Raw genomic sequence first — 20,285 nt, 5'->3', positions numbered from 1 at the left:
GAAAGGAAAGAAAAAAATTGAGATCTAATTATTCTTGATTGCACTGCAGAGTGAGATTCAAAGTAAATGATACATGTAAATAATATTTACACATATATTTAGCTTGAGAATAAGAAACAAAGTTTGTCTAAATAACATCTAAAATATATATATAAATTATTAACTATATGCATGTTAATATATATAAATTTTTTAGAGTAGTCATAGTACTTATAATTATTATGATGTTCTCCTCAAGCTTCATAAAAAATCTCTCTTCATTCTAATCCTCTCAACAAATATACACTATTGCCAACTGAGTATTATTGACATGGTTATCTTTATAAACACCTAACGTGCCAAGACGGAGAAGGCACTGGCACCCCACTCCAGTACTCTTGCCTGGAAAATCCCATGGACGGAGGAGCCTGGGAGGCTGCAGTCCATGGGGTCGCTAAGAGTCAGACATGACTGAGCGACTTCACTTTCACTTCTCCCTTTCATGCACTGGAGAAGGAAATGGCAACCCACTCCAGTGTTCTTGCCTGGAGAATCCCAGGGACAGGGGAGCCTGGTGGGCTGCCGTCTACGGGGTCGCACAGAGTCGGACACGACTGAAGCGACTTAGCAGCAGCAGCAGCAGCAACGTGCCAAGAAAGAACTCTGAGGAAGACAGAGTTAACTCAAACATAATAATCTTGAACCTTTCCTTAAATAACTCACTACTATTTCTTCTACAACAACATTTTACTTCACTTACCTTTCCCACCTTTACTTATTTCTTGAAGTAGCTTAATCCCAACTTTTTTCATGTCTACAGAGAACAGGTGAAGTACAGCAAGACCAAAAGATAAATATGGTGGTTTCCCATTCCATTCTTTAGTGAGACACTGAATCAATTCAATGTTGGGACATAACTTTATTAGCTGCTTCAGGTCATCTAAAAGCAAAATGAAAAACTATATCTCAACATCCTAATATGATGTGGGACTAGTTAATGTTTATCTTTGCCAATCAACTCTTCGTTTTCCAATCCTTCCAAAGCTCTCAATGAATTCAACATTACCATTTCCAATCAAAAAAAAAAAAAAAAGAAAATCCTACTCAGTATAGAAAAAAACAAAGGAAAACTACCTAAACAAAGAGTACAAGCAAAAATTTATTAAAAAATTGTCATGAAAAGAAATGTAGCATTAAAAAAAAGACCAGGTTGACAATCAAGAAACCTGAATTTTAATCATAGCTTGATCAGTCAATTAATCTTTTGGATCTCAGTTTTATTTTAGAAATCATTGGTGGGAAGTGGGTAGAGGAGCAGGACAAAAAGAATTTTTCCTTCTAAAACAGATGCACTATGAGTCAGATTTTCCCTTAGGAACAAAAGACTTTTTTTATAACTACTGTTTTTGTTTTCTTTGATTTGTAAATGTAAATGGAAAGCTGACAGTCTAAATCTCAGAGAGACCATTTTCTTCTCAAACCAGAAAGTATTAACAAACTGAGTATGTCCCCTTATGGCAGAAAGTGGAAAAGAACTGAAGAGACTCTAGACGAAGGTGAAAGAGGAGAGTGGAAATAGCTGGCTTAAAACTCAACATTCAAAACACTAAGATCATGGCATCTGGTTCCATCACTTTTTGGCAAATAGATGGGGAAACAATGGAAACAATGACAGACTATTTTTGGGGCTCCAAAATTACTGCAGATGGTGACTGCAGCCTTGAAATTAAAAGAAGCTTGCTCCTTGGAAGAAAAACTATGACAAACCTAGACAGCATATTAAAAAGCAGAGACACTATTTTGCTGACAAAGGTCCATATAGTCATAGCTATAGTTTTTCCAGTAGTCATGTATGGATGTGAGAGTTGGACCATAAAGAAGGGTTAGGGTTAGGCAAAGAATTGATGCTTTTGAATTGTGGTATTCGAGAAGACTCTTGAGAGTCCCTCAGACTGCAAGAAGACCAAACCATCCAATCCTAAAGGAAATCAGTTCTGAATGTTCATTGGAAGGACTGATGCTGAAGGCGAAGCTCCAATACTTTGGCCACCTGATGTGAGAAGCCGACTCGTTAGAAAAGACCCTGATGCTGGGAAAGACTGAAGGCAGGAGAAGGGGAGGACAGAGGATGAGATGGTTGGATAGCATCACCAACTGAATGAACATGAGCTTGAGCAAGCTCTAGGAGCTGGTGATGGACAGGGAAGCCTGGCATGCTGCAGTCCATGAGGTCGCAAACAGTTGGACATGACTGCGTGACTGAACAACAGCAACAAATGTCCCCGAAGGCCAAGGATGATACTTTGGAAAGCTGTGGCTGTCACTATAATGTAAAATAAGCAAAGGAATCTTTCAAACATTGTTTCTACCTTCTAAGCTTAATTTTCCTCAGGTTATTAATATCTTATGATGCTGTGCTAAATAAATTCTGAGGATAAGTACCAAGATTCTAATTATATAGGAGTATTATTATTTCTTAAATTAGAACAATATACAGTTGTCCCTTGGTGTCCATGGGGTATTGGTTGCAGGACCCCTTGCAGATACCAAAATCTGAGGATACTCAAGTCTCATATAAAGTCTCTTACACAAAATGGCATAGTATTTGCATATAACCTATGCACATCCTTCCATATACTTTAAATCATCTCTGGGTTACCTAACACAATGTAAATACTATGTAAATAGCTGTAAATACAATGTAAATGTTATGTAAATAATTGCTGGTGCACAGCAAATACAAGTTCTGCTTTGTGGAACTTTCTAGAATTTTCTCCCCTCAAATATTTTCAATCTAGAGTTCTTGGAATCCACAGATGTGAAACCCATGAATATGGAGAGCTGATTGTGAATTTAATTATTTTCTAGTGTAATGTGTTACTAGAAGAACAGGATAATATGATAATGAGTCAATCGTATTTCTATGTACTCATGTGAGGCAAATTTTGCAAGCAAAAAAAGCAGCTTCACATTTCATTCAATAAAAATTCCAAGAGTAATTAAAACTTACATTCCATGTCTAAACCTTGACTAAAATAATTTTAAGGAAAAACAATAAAACAGAAACTGAACCTGTATAATTTAAATAGTAAAATAATTATTTATTCAACAAATATTATGTCATAACTACTCTTGCTAGATTCTGATCCGTTGCTGCGTGTATACAGGGGAATTACTTACCTCTCTGTGAACACATAGTTATTTTTCATCTATAAAATAGGGGTAATAAAACCTAGTTTATAGAGTTAACATAAGGCTTAAGTGAGACAGGGATGTAAAAAGGTGGACTAAGCTATTATTACACTAACTGTATCAGACATGCTGTTACATAATGCATGAAAAAAACTAATAACTTTAAAAACCTAAGTAAAAGTTAATTTTTTCTTCAAAAATGATTAGATTCAACAACCATAAAAGATTGTTTGCCTGGAAAAAATGTAACCTAAAAATGCTATATTTTGTTCCATTTTGTGATTTCTTAGAACTGGACATAGCTTGCAAAATCAGGATTGACACAGGCCTGGGGTATGGGGATTTGTCAGGACTGCCTGTACATTAAGGTTAATGCTGAACTAGACTATAGTAAGAGATTAGCTCATTCAACTAGGGTCACTCTAAGGTCCTCCATTCTCTCAGATCATTGTTTAGCTGCAACCTAGGTGTTTTAAACATTTAAAATCAACATTATTTCACTAATTCTAATGCTTATATTATAGTTCAGAAATTATATATGTTTTTTTAAATTCTTAAATAGCATGGTCCAAATATCTAAAGTTTACTAAATGCCTATGTATTGAGGAAATATATAATGTATCTGGAAGTCTGGCATCAAAGTCAATCAGTTCCAGCTTATCTGTTTTCACTAAAAATTACTAAAGAAATCTACTTACCAGTATATATAAAACAAGTTTTACAATGTAAGTCCAAATAATATCGTGGGTGATCTTACAATTGAAGTCCAGAATCTGAACAGATACAAATAATAGGCTTTTTCACTTACCAGAAGTAAAATCCTTGAATTGCTGTATGTATTCCATGGCCCCATGAATCTGACCCTGTTTACATAGGCAAAGAAGAACCTTCTTGTGCAAGCCACATTCACTGTAGATAATCTGAGCTAAAGCCAGACATTTGGCCTTGTTATAAGTATCCTGCTCCCCATAATCAAAAATCACATCCCCAGCCTCCTCAGAAAATGTCAGCCTAGAGCAAGCAGATCGATAGGGCACACATTAGCGAGTTCTTAGTGAATGGATGAGAATGAAATATTTGAAAATTCAGCACAGTAGAACTGGATTTTCTATGGTCTGTAAGAATCCCAAGTTAGGCAATTGATGAAATTAAACATATTTAAGATGTAATCACAAGAACAAAAACAATCAGCATGTCTTTCTTTGGGGGAAGTCATTTTGGTGAAATTGAGCTTTTAAAAAACTTTTAAAAAAATTTACAAACAAGGTTAAAACTCTCCTGAAAAGACTGGTGGGGTTTAAATTTTCAAGGTAAACAAAAATTCTCTCCTAATTGAGGCTCTCAATGTTCTTAGCTGTTATATAGTTTCCAAAACCCTGTAGAATGTAAGAACTTATTAAGTGTTGGTTAGAGACAGTGACAAAGTTTTTAGCTTGAAATTAGCATCACATCTTGCAAAATAGAAAGTATGACAGCAGTGTTTTGTTTTTTATTGTTATAGATTTGGAGGAAACAATGTGGAGGGGCATAAATGAACTTAACTGTGTCTATTAGGAGAGACTAAAGAAGCAGTTCTTTTGAGATGGTTCGACTAAATAGATTTCACTTTCCATCAATGGTAGTGCACCATCTTCAAACACAATTGAAGGAAATCATATGTACTACACAGTAACTCCAGGCAAGAACATTGGAGTGGGCTGTCATTTCCTTCTCCAGGGGATCTTCCTGACCCAGGGATCGAACCCGGGTCTCCTGAGTTGCAGGCAGATTCTTTATCATCTAAGCCACTAGGGAAGATAGAAACTATAAGCATAAGGCAAAAAAGATTTGGATATGACTAAAGAAACCACTTCTAATTACTGGCTGTACTGAAATTGTGCTTTAATTAAATTTTTATTTAATAGCTACAGAATATTATATAATATTAATTATGTAATATTAATCACATAATATTAGTGTCTGTGTATATGTAATAAAACACCAATAATAATAAAATGAAATTCTGAAACCCCTACAAAATGTCTCTTTATTGAAAATTAAATAGATAAAGCCCTCTGTGTTTGCTAGTGGGGACAGCAGAGAGGTGGGTCTAAAATCAAAAGGCAGGTTCTGAGTACAAATTAATTACGTAGTAAGGAATTCCCTGACTTCCACATTTCAATACCCAAATACAGGTTTTGGTAGCTACAGTCACAGCATTTCCTGAGGCTGAACAAGTCATTATTTCAGTTGTTTTTAGTGACTACATTACTGAAGCAACATGAAAATATAAGTACTTTAGTATTTATTTCTCTTACTAATACTATTATTACATTATTTTCAGTGGTCACCCTCACGATGCTGTCCCACCTGAGAGAAGGCCAGAGTTGAGACTAAGACTGTTCTATCTTCGCTTGCCACTTTCCAAAAGGATGATGAGAAGCAAAGAGTATGATTAAAAAGAAAATTATCCAAAGGGAGGAGGAGGATCAAGCCCCAAAAGAATGGGATTGGCCCTGAAGGAAAAGGAGGGGAAGAAAAGTAAGGATGCTAGCCCTGGGGGTAAGAGAGGCACCCTGGACCAGGCTGAGAAATGAGCCTGGGAACCTCCCTCCCCTTCTTCTCCCCCTAATTACCTCATCATGGCAACCCACTCCAGTGTTCTTGCCTGAAAAATCCCGTGGACAGAGGAGCCTGACAGGCTGCAGTCCAAAGGGCTGCAAAGAGTCAGACATGACAGAGCAACTAACACAACCTCAACTTGGCTCTTCCAACCTCAGCTTCCAGCTCTGAAGGTGGCTCTTTCAAAGACTTCTGAAAGTGGACCTGAGACCAGACTAGCTCTGGGGAATACAAACGACTAATAAATAAAATATGCTTAACTCCACGTAAACTAAGGTATACTTGATTATAAGCCAGACTGTGGGCTTCCCTGATAACTCTGTTGGTAAAGAATCCACCTGCAATGCAGGAGGCCCTGGTTTGATTCCTGGGTCAGGAAGATCCCCTGGAGAAGGGACAGGCTACCCACTCCAGTGCTGTAAATTTTTCAGAAGTCAAAATAAAGGTAATATATAATCACCAAATCTATGCATGATATTCATTTATTGTTATCTTACAGGATTGGATTTGTAAAGTTAATATTTTAGAGGTATTTTTCCTTTCTGGGGGCAACATCTGCAATTTGGAGACATTAAAACCAACAAAGAACCATTTCTTAAATTTAGGCTTTGTGGGTCAAGTGATTAGATTTTTCCTGATAGGAATGACTAAGAGAGCCAAGTTTACTCCATAACCCAGGTTGCTCTAGGGCTGGCTCTGTGCTGAGCTTCAGGAAAAGAACTGAAGCACTTTTAAAGGCAGCTGTGTGGTAAAGGTCAGGTTATCAGAGTCAGAGATCAGGGGACAGAGGATAAGAATAAAAAGTGTGATTTGTCTTTATTCTTTTCTATCATCTCTGGATCCAAAAAAAAGAAAACATTCTAATATATAAAAAACAGTATTCTATCTAAATAGAGATTAAGAAAAAATGTAGATTAAATAAAGTGCAGCTTATCTTCATACATTTTTAATGATTAATTCATTAAAAATCATTGGGAATCCCTCTTTCTATATGGTATGTTTCATAAGTATGTACATAATTTATGATGCTTTATAAATAATCTAAAGGCTTTTTCTACAAACTAGTATATTGAGTTCATACTCTTAAAAGGCTTTGTCTTATTTTCAATTTGTAGCATATTTTCAGTAGTAGTTCATCCAATCATTTTTGGGGAAAAAGTTCAGATTTTTGTTTCTGTGAGTTCATAATGGAGACTTGGAATGTATGAATAGGTTTAATCCATAGTTATCCACAGTCTTCTAATTTCAGTGCATAGTTTTACCACATAGTTCCATCAAAGCTTAAGAAAAAATCAAAATACTGCCAGAAGACTGAAATCTAACATTTAAAATCAATTGTTGCGAATATCAGTTCAGTTCAGTTCAGTCACTCAGTCATGTCCGACTCTCTGTGACCCCATGAACTGCAGCACACCAGGCCTCCCTGTCCATCACCGACTCCCGGAGTCCACCCAAACCCATGTCCATTGTGTTGGTGATGCCATCCAACCATCTCATCCTCTGTTGTCCCCTTCTCCTCCTGCCCTCAATCCCTCCCAGCATCAGGGTCTTTTCAAATGAATCAGCTCTCTGCATCAGGTGGCCAAAGTATTGGAGTTTCAGCTTCAACATCAGTCCTTCCAATGAACACCCAGGACTGATCTCCTTTAGGATGGACTGGTTGGATGTCCTCACAGTCCAAGGGACTCTCAAGAGTCTTCTCCAACACCACAGTTCAAAAGCATCAATTCTTCTGCGCTCAGTTTTCTTTATAGTCCAACTCTCACATCCATATATGGTATGAAGTAAAGTTGTAATGATTTTTATAGTGTCTAAACTAAGGTATCTAAATAGAAGAAACCCCAAACATGGAAAATCCAAACAATGTTAATTAGCTTATAAGTGCTCTAGAGTTAAGTGCTCTAGAGTTAAATCAAATTGTCCTATTTAGAATAAAGACATTTATGCTCAATGGTATGCCCAGAAAATACAGAAAAATAAATACGAATACTTTGGGGAAAAAAAGTAGTGGTACTTTCCCACTTTATGGACTCAGGGAACTGCATAAGAGTTTAAATTCTTACAACTAAGAGGCAGAATGGGCCAAGTATATGTAAGGAAATCAGTCCTGTTGGGTGTCTCTGCACCAGGTGACAGATGTGAGAAATGAACACGCACTTTTTTTTTTTTATTAAATTTTATTTTATTAGTTGGAGGCCAACCACTTCACAACATTTCAGTGGGTTTTGTCATACATTAACACGAATCAGCCATAGAGTTACACGTATTCCCCATCCCGATCCCCCCCTCCCACCTCCCTCTCCACCCGACTCCTCTGGGTCCTCCCAGTGCACCAGGCCTGAGCACTCGTTTCATGCATCTCACCTGGGCTAGTGATCTGTTTCACCATAGATAATATGCATGCTGATCTTTTGAAACATCCCACCCTCACTTTCTCCCACAGAGTTCAAAAGTCTGTTCTGTACTTCTGTGTCTCTTTTTCTGTTTTGCATATAGGGTTATCATTAACATCTTTCTATTTCCATATATATGTGTTAGTATACTGTAATGTTCTTTATCTTTCTGGCTTACTTCACTCTGTATAATGGGCTCCAGTTTCATCCATCTCATTAGAACTGATTCAAATGCATTCTTTTTAACGGCTGAGTAATATTCCATGGTGTATATGTACCACAGCTTCCTTATCCATTCATCTGCTGATGGGCATCTAGGTTGCTTCCATGTCCTGGCTATTATAAACAGTGCTGCGATGAACATTGGGGTGCACGTGTCTCTTTCAGATCTGGTTTCCTTGGTGTGTATGCCCAGAAGTGGTATTGTTGGGTCATATGGCAGTTCTATTTCCAGTTTTTTAAGAAATCTCCACACTGTTTTCCATAGTGGCTGTACCAGTTTGCATTCCCACCAACAGGAACACGCACTTTTTGATGTACCTGCACCAGCGCTCCCCGACAAGCACTTTTTGTGAAGGATGCAGAAGTGTAACCAGGCAAAGAAAGAAAAAGGCAAAGAAGGGTACATGTATGAAGAAGCCTTCTAAAACAGGGATTATGTGAACATAGTTATTATGTGAATAATTATTATCTGAAAAGTAACTGAAGGCATAACATGATGGGGTGAGAAGAAGGTACTTTGCAATGGGAAACAATAGTGCGATCAATCCAGGACAGACTTATGACTGTCCACAGTTGTGCAGGGACATGTGAATTTGAAATAGGTAGCAGTAGGTAGCAATATGCAAACTTGCCATTTTTTATGTTTGGGACATTTCTAAGTCATGGATTTGTTATTTAGGGAGGGCTAACATTTGTCCATCTACTCCCTTATGATATCCTTCTTAAATATAAGAATTATAACTACTCTCCAATATGTATTCTGCCCCTATGCATTTAGGGCCAAGAAAGCATAGCCCCTAGGCTGCAAAATAAGCAGGCTATGGCTCCTAGAGAGATGACAGGGAGATCTTTTGTCATTCTCCCTTCCAATACTCACAGCCAAAGCCCTGCCCACACAGACACCACAAAAGAAGCTGGTATCAGATCTGAAAGAGACACGTGTACCCCAATGTTCATTGCAGCACTGTTTATAATAGCCAGGACATGGAAGCAACCTAGATGCCCATCAGCAGATGAATGGATAAGGAAGCTGTGGTACATATACACCATGGAATATTACTCAGCCGTTAAAAAGAATTCATTTGAATCAGTTCTAATGAGATGGATGAAACTGGAGCCCATTATACAGAGTGAAGTAAGCCAGAAAGATAAAGAACATTACAGTATACTAACACATATACACGGAATTTAGATAGATGGTGGCGATAACCCTATATGCAAAACAGAAAAAGAGACACAGAAGTACAGAACAGACTTTTGAACTCTGGGGGAGAAGGTGAGGGTGGGATGTTTTGAAAGAACAGCATGTATATTATCTATGGTGAAACATACCACCAGCCCAGGTGGGATGCATGAGTCAAGTGCTCGGGCCTGGTGCACTGGGAGGACCCTGAGGAGTCGGGTGGAGAGGGAGGTGGGAGGGGGGATCGGGATGGGGAATACGTGTAACTCTATGGCTGATTCATGTCAATGTATGACAAAACCCACTGAAATGTTGTGAAGTGGTTGGCCTCCAACTAATAAAATAATATTTAAAAAAAAAAAAAAAAGAAGCTGGTATCTATTTCCAAACTGATCTTCATAAACCAGTGGACACAGTTTTGGTGCCTCACTCAGACCCCTTTATTGTGCCAGTGCCTTGTCTCCAGCTGACTATTGACAGCTCATAGCTGCCTCCTTCTCCAAATTGCCCTCAAAATTGGAACCACCTCACCCAGAAAAATTAACCTGTTTTTCAACCCCCTTGTAATCTAAAGCTGATGACTGACTAGTAAAGGACACAAAAAGCCAGTCCAATAGTCAGCTTTGCATTATGCCTTGTGCTCCATAGCTCTATCCCTACAATACTGGCTAATCCTAGACTTTACCTGAGTTCACATCCTTGCTTGGTCCTTCCCCTTCCCTATCCTATCTGACTCCTTTTCTTACCAATGCCCCATGTAGTTGTGTATGTCTGGCTGAGTCCCTTTGCTGTCCACCTAAACTATCACAACATGGCTAATCAGCCATACTCTAACACAAAATTAAAAGTTTTTAAAAAATTTCCCATGTAGTAAATGACACACCCAAATCGAGATATCATGCTCTCTTCAAGGGCATACAGAGTCTGACTGCCAAACCTATTCCCCTTTAACCTGTTGTCTAGCAACAGTCCTACCTTCTCACGATAATCAATCAGGACTTCCAGACTCACAGAGCCTAAAGCTGCAGGCATGGGAAGCACAAACTCCCTGTGCTGGAGGCTAATTTTATGTGTCAAGTTGACTGGGACAAAGAGGGCCCAGGTATTTGGTCAAATATTATTTGGGGTGTGTCTGTGAGAATGTATTTAAAGAGAGTAACGCTTTAATTGGCAGTCTGAGTAAAGCAGATTGCTCTCCTGAATATGGGTGGCCCTCAACTATTCAGTTGAAGGTCTGAAATGTACAAAAAGGATGACGCCCACTCAGGTAAAAGGGAACTCTTCCTGCCTGACTACTTAGCTGGGAAACCAGTCTTCTCCTGCCTTTGGGTCTCAAGGCTGCCAGTTTTCAGACTGGAACTTAAACCACTGATCATCTTCAGTCTCCAGATTGCCAACTGCAGATGTGGGGACTTCTCACCCTCCACAATCATGAGTCCATTTCTTATGTTATTTTTTCTGTTTCTCTGGAGAACCCTGACTAACACACTCTCCAAGCAGGTTCCTGGGAGTGATAGTTGATTAGAGCCACTCTTTATTTCCCAGATCCAAGTATTCTACCTATTGAGAATACAGTACCATATAATGATCATTAGTTTAAAGAGAACCCTTCATGCTGAAAGATGAAGAGATAAGTTGGCATCACTTCAGTTCAGTTCAGTCATACAGTTGTGTCTGACTCTTTGTGACCCCATGTGCTACAGCATGCCAGGCTTCCCTGTCCATTACCATTTCCCGGAGTTTAATCAAATTCATGTCCATCGAGTCGGTGATGCCATCCAACCATCTCATCCTCTGTCATCCCCTTCTCCTCTCGCCTTCAATTTTTCCCAGCTTCAGGGTCTTTTCCAATGAGTCAGCTCTTCACATCAGGTGGCCAAAGTATTGGAGTTTCAGCTTCAACATCAGTCCTTCCAATGAACATTCAGGACTGATTTCCTTTAGGATGGACTGGTTGGATCTCCTTGCAGTCCAAGGGACTCTCAAGAGTCTTCTCTAACACCACAGTTCAAAAGCATCAATTCTTTGGCACTCAGCTTTCTTTATAACCAACTCTTACATCCATACATAACCACTGGAAAAACCAAAGCTTTGACTAGATGGACCTTTGTTGGCAAAGTAATGTCTCTGCTTTTTAATATGCTATCTAAGTTGGCCATAGTTTTTCTTCCAAGGAGCAAGCATCTTTTAATTTCATGACTGCAGTCACCACCTGCAGTGATTTTGGAGTCCAAAAAAATAAAGTTTCTCGCTGTTTCCACTGTTTCTCCATCTATTTGCCATGAAGTGATGGGACCAGATGCCATGATCTTAGTTTTTTGAATGTTGAGTTTTAAGCCAGGTTTTTCACTCTCCTCTTTCAAGAGGCTCTTTAGTTCTTCACTTTCTGCCATAAGGGTGGTGTCATCTGCATATCTGAGGTTATTGATATTTCTCCTGGCAATCTTGTTTCCAGCTTTTACTTCATCCAGCCCGGCATTTCCCACAATGTACTCTGCATATAAGTTAAATATGCAGGGTGACAATATACAGCCTTGACCTACCCCTTTCCTAATCTGGAACCAGTCTGTTGTTCTATGTCCAGTTCTAACTGTTGCTTCTTGACCTGCATACAGATTTCTTAGGCGGCAGGTCAGGTGGTTTGGTATTCCCATCTCTTTGAGAATTTTCCACAGATTGTTGTGATCCACACAGTCAAAGGTTTTGGCGTAGTCAATAAAGAAGAAGTAGGTGTTTTTATGGCACTCTCTTGCTTTTTTGATGATCCAGTGGATGTTGGGAATTTGATCTCTGGTTCCTCTGCCTTTTCCAAATCCAGCTTGAACATCTGGAAACTCATGGTTCACGTACTGTTGAAGCCTGGCTTGGAGAATTTTGAGCATTACTTTGCTAGTGTGTGAGATGAGTGCAATTGAGTGGTAGTTTAAACATTCTTTATCATTGCCTTTCTTAGAGATTGGAATGAAAACTGACCTTTTCCTGTCCTGTGGCCACTGCTGAGTTTTCCAAATTTGCTGGCATATTGAGTGCAGCACTTTCACAACATCATCTTTTAGGATTTGAAATAGCTCAAGTGGAATTCCATCACCTCCACTAGCTTTGTTCGTAGTGATGCTTCCTAAAGCCGACTTGACTTCACATTCCAGGATGTCTGGCTCTAGGTGAGTGTGAGTGATCACACCACCGTGATTATCTGGGTCATGAAGATCTTTTTTGTACAGTTCTTCTGTGTATTCTTGCCACCTTTTCTTAATATCTTCTGTTTCTGTTAGGTCCATAACATTTCCGTCCTTTATTGTGCCAAAATCTTTGCATGAAATGTTCCCTTGGTATCTCTAATTTCTTGAAAAGATCTCTAGTCTTCCCATTCTATTGTTTTCCTCTATTTCTTTGCACAGATCGCTAAGGAAGGCTTTCTTATCTCTCCTTGCTATTCTTTGGAACTCTGCATTAAAATGGGTATGTCTTTCCTTTTCTCCTTTGCTTTTCACTTCTCTTCTTTTCACAGCTATTTGTAAGGCCTCTTCAGACAGCCATTTTGCCTTTTTGCATTTCTTTTTCTTGGGGATGGTCTTGCACTGCCTCCTGTACAATGTCACAAACCTCTGTCCATAGTTCATCAGGCACTCTTGTCTATCAGCTCTAGTCCCTTAAATCTATTTCTCACTTCCACTGTATAATCATTAGAGATTTGATTTAGGTCATACCTGAATGGTCTAGTGGTTTTTCCCTACTTTCTTCAACTTAAGTCTGAATTTGGCAATAAGGAGTTCATGATCTAAGCCACAGTCAGCCTCTGGTCTTGTTTTTGCTGACTGTATAGAGCTTCTCCATCTTTGGCTGCAAAGAATATTATCAATCTCTTTTTGGTATGGACCAACTGGTGATGTCCATGTGTAGAGTCTTCTCTTGTGTTGTTGGAATAGGGTGTTTGCTACAACCAGTGCATTCTCTTGGCAGAACTCTATTAGCCTTTGCCCTGCTTCATTCCGTACTCTAAGGTCAAATTTGCCTGTTACTCCAGGTGCTTCTTGACTTCCTTCTTTTGCATTGCAGATCCCTATAATGAAAAGGACATCTTTTTTGGGTGTTACTTCTAGAAGGTCTTGTAGGTCTTCATAGACCCGTTCAACTTCAGTTTCTTCAGCATTACTGGTCAGGGCATAGACTTGGATTACTGTGATACTGAATGGTTTGCCTTGGAAACAAACAGAGATCATTCTGTCATTTTTGAGACTGCATCCAAGTACTACATTCCAGACTCTTCTGTTGACTATGATGGCTACTCCATTTCTTCTAAGGGATTCTTGTGCACAGTAGTAGATATAATGGTCATCTGAGTTAAATTCACCTATTCCAGTCCATTTTAGTTTGCAGATTCCTAAAATGTCGATGTTCACTCTTGCCATCTCCTGTTTGACCACTTCCAATTTACTTGATTCATTTACCTAACATTCCATGTTCCTATGCAGTATTGCTCCTAAAGCATCAGACCTTGCTTCTATCACCAGTCACATCCACAACTGGGTGTTGTTTTTGCTTTGGCTCCATCTCTTCATTCTTTCTGGAGTCATTTCTCCACTGATCTCCAGTAGCATATTGGGCACCTACTGATCTGGGGAGTTCATCTTTCAGTGTCCTATCTTTTTGCCTTTTCATACTGTTCATGGGGTTCTCAAGGCAGGAATACCGAAATGGTCTGCCATTCCCTTCTCCAGTGGACCACATTTTGGAGTCAGAATTCTCCACCATGACATGTCCATCTTGGGTGGCCCTACATGGCATGGTTCTTAGTTTCACTGAGATAGACAAGGCTGTGGTCCATGTGATTAGATTGGTTTTCTGTGATTGTGGTTTTCATTCTGTCTGCCCTCTGATGGAGAAGGATAAGAGGCTTATGAAAGCTTCCTGAAGGGATAGACTGACTGAGGGGGAAACTTGGTCTTGTTCTGATGGGCAGGGCCATGCTCACTAAATGTTTAATCCAATTTTCTCTTGATGGGTGGAGCTGTGTTCCTTCCCTGCTATTTACCTGGGGCATCACCTAGACACCATCTTAACCTTCCAGGAACAAAGTTTGGGTTTTTTTCCTTCTCCTTTTTGCTCATCTTAGGTAACCCCACCCTTGCACGAGCCCTTAGTCACAAGCTGTAGAAGCAGTATCAGTACCCATAAGACAGTGGGAAATGACATGGGGTCTGGACCACTTATTCATGAAGCTTACTTGGGTGCTCTGGGCCTGACTGAGCATGATCTTGGTCATACTTGATTTTGGATGGACTCTTCTGAGCCCATCTGACCTTGTGACTTGGTGAGTCTGTCAGAATACAGTTTCATGATGAGCATTTCTAGTTACAGTCTTTGATACTCCATGGATAAATACTCCATCTTTAGCGCAACCCAATAGCTGTTTTTCAAATGCTATACATTTGTTATAGAAATGTTGTCTGTTACAAGTGACAGGTGATCTACTACTGTATCTCTGGGTAGTCCCATGCCAATTGACCACAGTTAGTGAGTAAATCAAGAACCATGGTTTCTAAACGAGAAAACAATTTGAAAAAGAATAGAATCATGTATATGCATAGCTGAATCACTTCGCTGTACACCTGAAACTAACACAATATTGTTAATCAGTTGTACTCCAACATAAAATAATTAAAAAAAACTATGGTTTGATAAAGGCATGTAACCACAGTCATTCTACCAGATAAGCCATCAAGACCAAAAGAAATACAAGTAAGAAGACTCTAAAATGGGTGATAGAGAAGAAAAATAACCAGTATCAATTGGGTGATGAATCTCAAAGTAATTATAAGTGAAAGAAGCCAGACAAAGGAAAAAAAAGAATATACAATGTGCGATTTATATATATATATATAATTTTAGGAAATGAAAACAAAACTAGGATAATATAAAGTAGATCAGTGGTTATCTAGAGATGGGAAGGAGGGTAAAGTGATGTGGTAGAAGGAAAGAAGAGGCATTACAAAGGGACAAAAGGAAACATTTGAGAGTCGTGGATATATTTAGAATCTTGATTGTGCTGATAATTTCAAACATGCACGCATATGACAAGACAGGGTTTCTCTGGTGTCTCAGCAGTAAAGAATCTGCCTGCAATGCAGGAGACTCAGGTTTGATCCCTAAGTTGGGAAGATCCCCTAGAGAAGAAAATGGCAACTCACTCTAGTATTCTTGCCTGGGAAATTCCATGGACAGAGGAGCCTGGTGGGCTACAGTCTATGAGATCACAAAGTCAGACACGACTGAGCGATTAAACAACAACAACAATACATATGTCAATACTTGTCAAATTACACACCTTAAATATGTGCAGCCTACTGTGTATCAATTATATCTCCATAATGCTGTTTTTAAACAACTCAGCAAAGTGTACACTTTAAATACATATAGGTTATTATATATAAACTATATCTCAATAAAGCTGTAAAAAAGCAAATTACAGCCCTAGAACCTAGCAACAAGGGCTATAATTCATCCTGCTCACCCTCCTCTTGTAAGTTTCCCCAAGAATTATCACCACAGAATCCTAGAGGAGCTGTGCCTGGATGGAGCGAACTTAATGTGAAAAGCAAATAGATCTGTATTATGCAAACGGTTGACTAAGGCAGATGCTGTTTTGGTGTCCTGCCCAAATCCTCCTTACTGAGTCAGCATACCCTTCCCCAGCTGCTCTGGGTATTGGCTGCCAGTGGCTCACAGGTGCTTGCCTTCCAAAAGGGATTACCCAGGGCCAGTGGGAGCCACCATGCCCAGAAAGCTATGTATTCCCACCCTATCCAGGCAGTCCACAGCCCTTGACTAACTGATGGAGAAGCAGGGAAGCCTGGCCCCTTCCCGCAAGTGGGAACAGCTCTGTGATGCGCTTGATGCTTCAGAGGCATCCCTCTGTAATGAGCTCAATACTTGCCTGAGGTCACATCCTTGCTTGGCTCTTTGCATTTCCCTATTCTGCTTCACTCAGTCCCTTACAGGTTTTTCTTCAGAAGTCATCCTTCACGAACACCCAAATTCCTATCTTAGGCTTTGGTTCCAGGGAACCCAATCCAAGGGAACCCTGGTACAAGTCTGCCAATTTGTGCCAAGACTCAACTCCAAGAAGCTACCTCCTGCCTGTGCTTGCTGGTTTGTATGTTCTTTTAAATGTTCCCTTGGCTGTACTAGTTTGCATTCCCACCAACAATGTAAGAGGGTTCCCTTTTCTCCACACCCTCTCCAGCATTTATTGCTTGTAGACTTTTGGATAGCAGCCATCCTGACTGGCGTGTAATGGTACCTCATTGTGGTTTTGATTTGCATTTCTCTGATGATGAGTGATGTTGAGCATCTTTTCATGTGTTTGTTAGCCATCTGTATGTCTTCTTCGGAGAAATGTCTGTTTAGTTCTTTGGCCCATTTTTTGATTGGGTCGTTTATTTTTCTGGAATTGAGCTTCAGGAGTTGCTTGTATATTTTTGAGATTAATCCTTTGTCTGTTTCCTCATTTGTTATTATTTTCTCCCAATCTGAGGGCTGTCTTTTCACCTTACTTATAGTTTCCTTTGTTGTGCAAAAGCTTTTAATTTTCATTAGGTCCCATTTGTTTATTTTTGCTTTTATTTCCAATATTCTGGGAGGTGGGTCATAGAAGATCTTGCTGTGATTTATGTCGGAGAGTGTTTTGCCTATGTTCTCCTCTAGGAGTTTTATAGTTTCTGGTCTTACATTTAGATCTTTAACCCATTTTGAGTTTATTTTTGTGTATGGTGTTAGGAAGTGTTCTAGTTTCATTCTTTTACAAGTGGTTGACCAGTTTTCCCAGCACCACTTGTTAAAACTATATGGCTGATTCATGTCAATGTATGACAAAACCCACTGAAATGTTGTGAAGTGATTGGCCTCCAACTAATAAAATAATATTAAAAAAAAAAAAAAATGTTCCCTTGGTTCACATCCCTCCTGCTTGAAAGTTTTCTCTTGGGCTTATCCTTTACATGTATCCACAGCCTGTCTGAAATAAAGTTATCCCGCTGAGCAGCATGATATGATCAACCCTTTTCTATCCTTACTGACCAACTTCCATACTCCAATAACTGGTCACAAATCATCTTGTCAATTGCCTTGAGACAACTCCTGGCCTGAGCTCATTGTGACTAGGCCTTATTACTCCATCCATGAATGCTTAGTAAATACTTTTGGATAAATTGCAATAGAGATCTGAAATAAATGCTCAAATAATGTACTGATGAGAAAACCATTAAAATTTTGAGAACTTTTTATGTTTTATCAAGCAAGTGCTTGATAAGTGCTTTATCAAGCAAATTTCAAAATTAAGTTAAAAGCGTAACTTTGCTTACCTTTCCTGGGTGACCCAGTTGATGACTAAGTCTAAACGTTTTTCAGACAATCCACACTTGATTCCTTCCAGAGTTAGCACTGCATCAACAGGATGTCTAAAAGCATGACTTATGCTAAAGACAGCCTCAAAAAATAAGAGTAACGGGGAAGGTTTTCCTCTAATTTTTCCAATAGCTACAAAGAGAAGAAAAGGTTTTCAGTCAAATAATTTTAAGTAATAATTTACTTTTTCTTACTTCACATTCTTATTTTCACCTCATATTATTTTCTAAAAATTTTAATCTAAAATTATATATTAATATTTGTAATTTTTAATTAATGCTTGTGGATTAAACTTTATATTTTGGATAATGGACAGGGAAGCCGGGTGTGCTGCAGTCCATGGGGTTGCAAAGAGTTGGATATGACTTAGCAACTGAACAACAATGACGACTAAATAGTGTATGCTATGTGAAAACCAAGGCAGAGATTAGAGAGATGGGTCTACAAGTCAAGGAATGCCAAAGATTGCTGACTTAAAAGTTATGAGAGCAGCATGGAATGGAAATCTATTCAGAGCCTTCAGAAGGAGGTGAAGGATGGGAATTCCCTGGTGGTCCAGTGGTTAGGTCTTAGTGCTTTCACTGCTGTGGGCCCAGGTTCAATCCCTGGTCAGGGAACTAGGATCTCACTTAATGTCTTACTTAATATTTTGTGATTCTATGAAACACTCAGTAAGTTATCACCAATCTAGTTTTGGTGAATTTCTTAGAGTAAGATCCACATACGTAGTAAATGAGTAAAAGTTGACTGTTTTTCAATTTCACTGGTAATTATACTATTTAAGCATTAATTGCAAGCACTGATTTTTACTGAAACTTGCAATCTATAATTTGAGTAGACCAAGACAAAGGGAGAAGAGAAAGAAATTCAGGAATATACCAATATCACTTAAAAATTTTTATCAATTTTAACTTTTACTAAGTTGAGAGCATATCCAAAGAAAGAGTTCCTGGTTACTTGCAAGATGTCTCAAAATTTCTGAGTAAAAATTGAACGTTTCAATGTTAAAAAAAACCAAACAAACACTAAAACCTATAAAACACCATTACATTTTTTTAAAAACCTAAAAACAAAAATGGAGAGATAGACCATGTTTATGGATTCACTGGGTCATAAATTTCAGTATTGTTCACTGTCTATTCTCCCCATGTTGAACTATAAATTCAATGCAATTTCTAGTAGATTTTTTTTCTTAGAAATTTACAAGCTGACTTCAAAAATTTAAACAGAAATATATAAAAGACCTAGAATAGCCAAACCAAATTTGATAAAGAAGAACAGAGTTTGAAGACTAACACAATCTAATTTGCAGACTTACTATAAAGTTACATTAATCAAGACAGTGTAGTACAAGCTTCAAGATAAACAGATCAATGAAACAGAATAGACAATCAGTTGATTGTCACAAAGGTAAATGAGTGGAGAAAGTCTTTTTAAATAAATTATCCTGGAATAACTAGATAGCTATCAGCAAAAAATAAACTTTGAAAAAAAAACTTTAACCCATACCTCACATCATATATAAAAATTAACCCAAACTGGATCATAGACCTAAATATAAACCTAAAATTATAAAATCCTTAGGGGGAAAAATAGAAGAAATATCTCTGCAGAGTAGACATAGATTTCTTAGGTACTACACTGAATTCCTAATCCATAAAAAAAAATCATAAATTAGATTTCAATGTAATGAACAACTTCTACTCTAAGAAAGACACTGTTAATAAAATGAAAAGACAAGCCACAAATTGGTAGAAAATATCTGATAAAGCATTTCTATTCACAGAATAGAACACTACTCAGCAATGAAAAAGAATAAATTATTGATAGATGCAATAACATGGATGAATTACAAAATAATTATGCTCAGTGCAAGAAATCAGTTAAGCGTGAGACAAGTGCTAGGGGCTGGTGCACTGGGATGACCCAAAGGGATGGGATGGGGAGGGAGGTGGGAGGGGGGTTCAAGATGGGAAACACATGTAAATCCATGACTGATTCATGTCAATGTATGGCAAAAACCACTACAATACTGTAAAGTAATTAGCCTCCAACTAATAAAAATAAATGAAAAAAAAAGAAATCGGTCAAAAAAGCAAACCTACTAAACTTCTTGTAGTGCATTTGGCTGTCTTATAGAATAGGGCAAAAGTGAAGAAAACAATAGTGGACCACAACCCTAAAAAGGCCGTCAATAATTTCAAGACAATTTCTCCTGCCCAAGGAAACAGTAAATTTGTAGCCTCTATTTTCAATTGAATCTGGAGAGTGCATGAATACTATTACATTAGACATCTCCAAAGATAACTGCA

The 20,285-nt window shown here is 38.5% G+C and overlaps 1 protein-coding gene and 1 non-coding gene across 7 annotated transcripts in view; one reads left to right on the top strand and one right to left on the bottom strand.

Annotated features, from left to right (window-relative positions):
• CLHC1 (clathrin heavy chain linker domain containing 1) overlaps positions 1–20,285 on the bottom strand; it is a 39,902-nt gene that overhangs the window by 1,239 nt on the left and 18,378 nt on the right. For all 6 annotated transcript variants that reach the window (XM_065929278.1, XM_065929275.1, XM_065929280.1 and 3 more), the window contains 3 exons: positions 17,931–18,105; positions 3,980–4,182; positions 740–919 (listed from right to left, as the gene is read on the bottom strand). In XM_065929278.1, the coding sequence (XP_065785350.1) occupies positions 740–919; positions 3,980–4,182; positions 17,931–18,105 (558 nt within the window). The remainder of the gene's footprint in view (positions 1–739; positions 920–3,979; positions 4,183–17,930; positions 18,106–20,285) is intronic.
• On the top strand, positions 18,518–18,590 carry TRNAE-UUC (transfer RNA glutamic acid (anticodon UUC)). Its single transcript has one exon. It is a non-coding gene; the product is annotated as a tRNA-Glu (tRNA).

Source organism: Muntiacus reevesi, chromosome 3 (assembly GCF_963930625.1).
Source record: "Muntiacus reevesi chromosome 3, mMunRee1.1, whole genome shotgun sequence".
NCBI lineage: Eukaryota > Metazoa > Chordata > Mammalia > Artiodactyla > Cervidae > Muntiacus > Muntiacus reevesi.
The sequence above is the reverse complement of the archived record's forward strand: the minus strand, read 5'-3'. Positions and strand labels throughout refer to the sequence as shown.